The sequence below is a fragment of the Elephantulus edwardii genome, unplaced genomic scaffold (genome assembly GCF_000299155.1).
Source record: "Elephantulus edwardii isolate Elephantulus edwardi_28Jun2011 unplaced genomic scaffold, EleEdw1.0 scaffold00027, whole genome shotgun sequence".
Lineage (NCBI taxonomy): Eukaryota > Metazoa > Chordata > Mammalia > Macroscelidea > Macroscelididae > Elephantulus > Elephantulus edwardii.
Genome location: NW_006399777.1, coordinates 1,478,776 through 1,486,034, shown reverse-complemented (window position 1 = coordinate 1,486,034; position 7,259 = coordinate 1,478,776). Strand labels below are relative to the sequence as shown.

General features: G+C 49.6%; 1 protein-coding gene across 1 annotated transcript in view; it reads left to right on the top strand.

Moving 5' to 3' along the window:
* The first annotated feature begins 2,605 nt into the window (after window positions 1–2,605).
* Window positions 2,606–7,259, top strand: part of COL6A5 (collagen, type VI, alpha 5) — a 99,361-nt gene continuing 94,707 nt past the window's right edge. The window contains exons 1-2 of the mRNA XM_006883398.1: window positions 2,606–2,678; window positions 4,366–4,959. Coding sequence (XP_006883460.1) covers window positions 2,606–2,678; window positions 4,366–4,959 — 667 coding nt within the window. The remainder of the gene's footprint in view (window positions 2,679–4,365; window positions 4,960–7,259) is intronic.

Here is a 7,259-nt window from a genome sequence, read left to right as displayed (position 1 = left end):
GGCCTTCCCAGCAGCTCAGAGGGTTGGAGGCAGCTGGGAGCGTGGGAACAGCTAAGTCGGTTCCCTCTGTAACTGAGCCATCCAGCCCATATCTGGGGCATCCAAAGCAAAAGTGAGTCAAGAGAGGCTGCCACGGATTCCATCTGGACTCACAGGGACCCCACGTGTTTCCACGTAGACATGGGCGTGGGGGTTTTCAGTAGGGTGACCTTTCAGAGCGGATCAGCCGGCCTTTTCTCTGAGGTACCTCTGAGTGGAGTTAAGCTGTAAGTTTCTGTTAGCAGCTGGGAACATCACTGTGTGTGTCATCCGGGGAGATACTCTTTTTGGGGGATCTCTGTCTCTCACTGTTGTCAAGTCAGAATCGAATCATAGCTGAGCCCCCAGCGGGCTTTCAGAGTCTGTAAGTCACATGGGAGGACTCTGCCCATCCTTCTCCCATGGAGCCACTGAGAGCTTCGTACTGGCTACCTTTAAGTTAGCAGGGAACTCCCTACAACTCCATCACCACAGCCCCAGGCAAAGGACTGATTAACTTCCCAGAAGAGTCTGTTACTCCAGACTTTCCATCAGAGGGTCCTGGGGCTACAGAAGTTCAGAGATAGGAAGAGCTTTAGATGGGTGTTACGTGACTCTTTCCCAGGTTCCAGAAGCTGGAGGATCAACGATGATCAGGCAGGCGGAGTGCTCCCTCTGACAGCCCCTAACTCCTTGACGCTAAGCTTTCCTCCACTTTGCCCCTGGCACAAGAGAGAAATTAACAGTTAAGCCCTGGCCCCCTCCATCCAATACACCCTTAAATACATGTGTACATTGCTTAACCCTAACCCTAAGCCTAACCCTAATCCTAACCCTAACCCTAACCCCAGGCCAACTCTGACTACATGTGTGTCTGTGGATGGGGTACCTAGGCATGCCAGGAGGCCAGACCCTCATCTGGAGGTCAGAACACTACTTTTGCCATGCTGTTGTGTGCAGCCTAGAAGTCACCTTCTCGGCGGTGATGATGGTTCAGGCCCAGACTCCCTACCATTGCCACCAGAGCTCCTTTTGTGGACGTTAGGTGACAGAAAATACTTGTACTTCAGGGAGGTACAGATACTGAGCCATCAAGGAACCAGGGGCCACAGATTACTCAAAGATCAAGTGCACAGCCCTCAGCTTAGCTCTGACTTACAGCAGCCCTCCTTCCAGTTTCTGAGACCGTGAACCTTTATGGAAGTGGACGGCCCACTGTTATCCCTTCTGAGTGGGCGGTAGATTTGAAACACCACCGACACACAGCCTCTTGACGAGCCATGTAACGCGTGGCAGACTATAAAGCAGAGTGCCTTCTGAGAGCCACGGAGAAGCAATAGTTATCACGACGAGGCTGCCCTAGAAAATCAGGGCTCGGGTGACGCAGTTGTTTAAAAATTCACCTTCTTATCAAAAGGTCTGTAGTTTGAAGCCCCCATCAGCTCCGTGGGAGAAGGATGAGTCAGTCCACTTCTGTAAGGACTTCCAGTGTGGGGAGCCCTTGTGGGGGTGCATGTGCTCGGTCTTACAGGGCCACTGACTCTGGGGCAGAAGGGTTGGTGCTGGGCTTTGCCCTGGAATAACTAGAGGGCTTATTGGTGGGATTGGATCGGGGGTTGGGAGTGGTGGGATCCAGATACAACAGAGGAATTTCTCAGAAAAGACACGTTATCGCTTTGTCATCTGACGGAGTATACATTTTCACACTCCTCTCAAGCATGTATTACCAGGCAACAGTGAGTGCGCGCGCGCGCACACACACACACACACACACACACACACACACACACACCTCTCTCCTTCTCAAAAGCGCAAGCATTGTGAAAGACAGACAAGCCAGAACCACTTAAACTAAAGGAAGCCAAAGTCATGGAAAAGACAAAATAATGATACAAGTGAGAACAGTGTACAGGCCGGGCAGGTCTGGCACATTTCTCGCCATAAAATCCGTGCAAAACAGCTTGGCAGTGCCCAGTTAGATGGTGAAGCCCTCCCCTCACACATGTCCTGAAGCCGGGAACCCTAACCCACTGTCTTCGAGGGGACTCTGCCTCGGCGAGCCAGGTGGGCACAGCTGGACTGCACACAGGGCTTCCGTGGTGGCACATTGTAGGGGGGCGCACGGCCTTCCTTCCCAGAGCGACCTGGGGACTTAATGGGCTGAGCTTTCAGCCAGCAGCCCAAAGCTTGATCCACTGTGACACCAGGGCTCTTTAGACATTTGTTCCAGCTCTCCACAAGTATGCCGTACGTGTGGGTGCGTATTTGTGAAATGATGTCGATCCAGTGATGTTCATTGTAACGATTCCCTTAGTGCATATTCTGGTAGCCTGGAGAAGGTGGCAATACAAAAACGTGAATAAAACTTCTGGTCACTTCACTGCTGGCCACTGCAGTGTCCCCTCAGCGTCATCTGCAGCGCAGAAATGAGCCTGCTGGTATCCCAGCACCGGTGGCCGAGTGAAGCCTCTGGGAACTTTGTGTGGTCTCTAACTTGCTTCAACAGCTTTGCTGACTGTTACCAACACATGTGAGATTGTAAATATTTTTTTTCCCAGAGTTAAAGTAGGAGCCTTTCACTGACAAAATGAAGATGCCGCTGATTCTGTTTGTCCTAATGCTCTGGACTGAAACGTCAGCTGACAGGAGCCCAGGTACCAGTGCATTTTGTGTTTATTGTTATTTAGAGTCATATCCTGAGGACTCAGCAAAATTCACTTTTATAAGTAGAAAGAAACGACTTACTAGAAAACAAAAGCAGCAAACACTGAGTAGCAGTTGTGGATATAAATAGCAAGCAAGCATCGTCTTTCAAACACAACAGAAAGGCCCAGGTGAACGCCGTGGGCTCTGCTCTGTCAGGCTCGCTGCCCACCGATGTCCACCCTGCCCTCAGCAAGAGCCAGTCCGTGTGCGCGTAGGTCAGTTTGTATTGTGGCTTTGAATGAATGAAAGAAGATAAAGGGAAGCACACGTAGAAGACAAATTGTAGGCATTTGTGTTTGTAAATCATTGCCTTTCTTTAATAACACGGAGTAGAGACAGGCCTGGCACATTCTCCTTGAGTGGAGGGAGAAAATATAAAAGCTGGGTTTTCCTCCTCTCCCAGGGTGATGGAACGCCCTCCGGAGAAGCATTTCCAGTTCTGCACTGGAAGAACCCGGGGTTTCATGACACATTTCTCAGTGCTGTTGGAAACTAGCTGTTAGACATACATCTACCTCAACCCCAAACTCATTGTGCCCCAGCTGGTCTTCAGAGGCATCAGCTGTCCAGGAGGGCATTGCTGCCCTCTCTCCCTTGGAGAAGCTGGTGGGTTTTGGGTTGACAACACAACACTTTGCCCACTAGGCCACCAGTGCTCCCTAGATATTTACCAGGGCATCGCTAATTTCATTAGTAGGAGTGCCTAACCACAGCTGTTCAAGTGGACACAATGGAGCTTCCCCTTCCCCAGACCCTCCTTACTGGACTGGTGGACCAGACCCCCAGCTGCTGTGAGCACTGCCTCATCTTGTCTGATGGGAGCCCCCAAGCCCAGGGGCTTGTGCCGAGGACCTCACCGTCTCCTCTGAGCTCAAGTGTGCTGCTGAAGTCACAGTGGGCCCATCTCCTTGAGGGTCTTCCTCTGCTTTTCTAAGCATCATGTCTTTGCTCAGGTTTGAGGATGGCCCAGGCTTGGGCATGGTTTTGATCTACACAGTCACTAGGGTTGGAATTGACTTGATGGCACCAACAGTAACATGTCTATAACATTTTTCCCCTTACCTACGATTTCAGGGCATGGTCTATAGCCAACGACTGACTGCTGGGACATACCAAATCTGGCCTTAAAGGGAATATTCATGGTACAATTTATTCTCCAGAGAGATCAGGCAAAGGCCAGACTTTCCCAGAGAATACATTCGTCTTTGCTCTTTCCAATTCCTGTCCTGCTTACCTTTTATTCCTTCCACCTAAGGCCAGCCCAGGTATCCAAGTCTCTGTCACAGGCTCTGCTTCTGGGACCTTCAACTCGTGATAGCTCACTACGTACTGTTTCTAAAAGGCTACATTGGGACATTCTGGTGGTTTCATAATGTATTTCTCTGGTAGATCAGAATTTGGGGTTTCAGAACAAAAATCAAGTTGACTGTTATAGAATTGAGAAAGAAAAATTTATTATCCAACTATATAGAAGTTCCCTTGCTTGATGACTTCACAAAACAAGTAATTTCTTGTTTGAGGCCCAGCAGACATGCTTCTTGGCATTCTGTGTTACTCTGAGTCCTAGAACATTCTCTCAAGGACTAAAACGTGAAGAAAGATCAATAATCTTGTTTTCTTGTTTTATTTTGATGTAACCAGGCCCTGAGTACGCAGACGTTGTATTTCTGGTGGACAGCTCGGATCACCTGGGCGCTAAGTCCTTCCCATTTGTGAAATCGTTCATCAACAAGATGGTCAACAGTCTCCCGATAGAGCCCAGCAAGTACCGCGTGGCCGTGGCCCAGTACAGCGACAAGCTCCACAGTGAGTTCCAGCTGGACACCTTCAAGGCCAAGAACCCCATGCTCAACCACCTGAAGAAAAACTTCGGGTTCCTCGGAGGGTCCCTGCGCGTAGGAAACGCTCTCCAAGAGGCTCACAGGACCTATTTCTCTGCACCCACAAACGGGAGAGACAAGAAGCAGTTCCCCCCCATTTTGGTGGTCCTGGCTTCCGCTGAGTCCGAGGATGACGTGGAAGAGGCGGCCAGGGCCCTGCAGAAGGACGGGGTGAGGATCGTGTCTGTGGGGCTGCAGAGAGCTTCGGAGGAAAACCTCAAGGCCATGGCCACATCTCAGTTTCACTTCCACCTGCGGACGGTCAGAGACCTCAGCACGTTTTCCCAGAACATGACACAGATCATCAAGGATGCGGCTCGATACAAGGCAGGAGTGGTTCAGACGGAAATAAAAAGTAAGAAAGCGCTTGGGCGTAGAGGCGCTCACAACCTGGGCGTTTGCATCTCTCCACTCTCTTCTCTGTCCACTCCCATCCCGGTCTCCATGACTTGTGGTTAGTTGCCATGAGTTGATTCCAAATCATGCTGCTGCCATGTGCGCACAGTGGGGGTGCCGATGTGTGCACACAGTGGGGATGCTTTGTGCGCACAGTGAGATTACACTACAGAGTTCTGAGGCTGCCACCTTTTAGAAGCATATTATCAAACTCTTTGAGGCACCGCCAGGTGGGTTCAACCAGCCCCATCTTCAGCTAGTAGTCAAGGAAATAACTGTGACACCTGAGAATGTCATAGTTTCCGTGATTTCAAAACCCCAAACCAAACCCCTTTCTATGGAGTCAATTTCTACTTATAGTAGTTGTTCTCAGGCGGTGTCAAGCATGACCTATGGCGACCCTGGGGACAGCCTGAACCTTGTGCGGTCCTGTGCTGCCCTCATCATTGCCGACATGCTTGAGCCTGTTATTGTACTCACTGTGTTGATCCATCTCATCGTTGATGGTGTTCCTCTCCTTCACTGACCCCCCATCTTCCCCAGCATGATGTCCCTTCCCAATGAATCGCCTCTCCTGAGCTTCACCATCCTTGCCTCCATGGAGCACTCTGGCTGCACTTTTCCCAGGACATATCTGTTTGTCCTTTTGGCAGTCCATGGGACATTCAGTACTTTTCTCCCACTTTCCAAAGCTATCAACTCTTCCGCCTTCCTTAGTCATTGTCCAGCTCTCAGACACATAGCAGGTGATTGGAAAACAAGCATGGGCTGAGTCAGGCACATTTTAGTCTTCAAATTAACACGATTGCTCTTCAGTATTTTGGAGAGGATGTGGCAGTTTCCCAATGCAGTACATCTCTTGTTCTGACTGCCAGGGCCAAGGGTGTTGATTGTTGATCCAAGGAGGAGGAAACCATTGACAACTTCAAGCCTTTGTTCATCTATCACGATATTGCCTGTTGGCCCCGTAGCACAGGTTGTTGAAGAGTCTTCCTCTGATCCTGAGGCCACATTCCTCTTCACTGAGTCCAGGTTCAACAAGCAGATCGGATAAGTATGGAGAAAGGATACAGTTCTGATACACACCATGCTCAGTTTTAAAAGTCAGTGTTCCCTTGATCAGACAACAGCTTCTTAGTGTAAGTTTCATGTGAGCATAATTGTTTACATTCTTCTCAATGTTAGATATAATCTGTTATGATCCACACTGTGAAATGCTTTTTTATTTCAATAAAACACAGAGACATTCTTCTGGTATTCTCTGCTTTCAGCCAGGATCCATCTGACATTAGCTATGATATTCCTGGTGCCACAGCCTCTTCTAAATGTTGCTTGGACTTCTGACAGGTTACTGTCAATGCACTTTTCTTGCTGGTTTTAGATGATCTTCAGCAATATTTTGTGTTCATGAGATATTAAAAATATTGTTGAACTTCCTCATTCTGTTGGGCCACCTTTCTTGGGAATGGGAACAAACATTCAGCTTTTCCCATCAGTTGACCAAGCAGCTTTCCTCCAACTTTCCAGGAATAGTCTGATGAGCACATCCAGGGCTACGTCTGTCATTTGAAACATACCAACTGGTGGTGATCCATCAATTCCCGATTCTTGTGGTTTGTAGATGGAATCATGGGAAATATCTTCCCATCATGCTCTTCCTTACTTCTGCCTGGCCTTCTGGCAGCTTCTGTGACAGAAATACATTTACACGGCTTCACCTTCTCACAGCTGGAATAACTTCTTCTTGTTTTAGGTGCTCTTAAATCCCATTCATAGTGACTGTGTCCAACAGGGTTTAACTCTGCCCAGTCTTGTGTCCTCTTCAAAGACTCTGCTCAGACTAGTGTCCTCACAGACTCTGCCTGGTCCTTTGTCATCTTCACAGCCTCCTCCCCATCCCATGTCCTCCTCACAGACTCTGCTCCATCTGATGTCACCTCACAGACAGACTCTTCCCTGTCCAGCTGGCATGCTCCTCACAGACTCTGCCTAGTCCTTTGTCCTCCACACAGACTCTTCCTGATCCTGTGTCATCTTCACAGCCTCCTCCCCGTCCCGTGTCCTCCTCACAGACTCTGCTCCGTCTGATGTCACCTCACAGACAGACTCTTCCCTGTCCGGCCGGTGTGCTCCTCACAGACTCTGCCTGGTCCTCTGTCCTCCTCGCAGACTCTGTCCGGTCCTGTGTCCTCTGCCTGGTCCTCTGTCCTCCTCACAGACTCTGTCCGGTCCTGTGTCCTCTGCCTGGTCCTCTGTCCT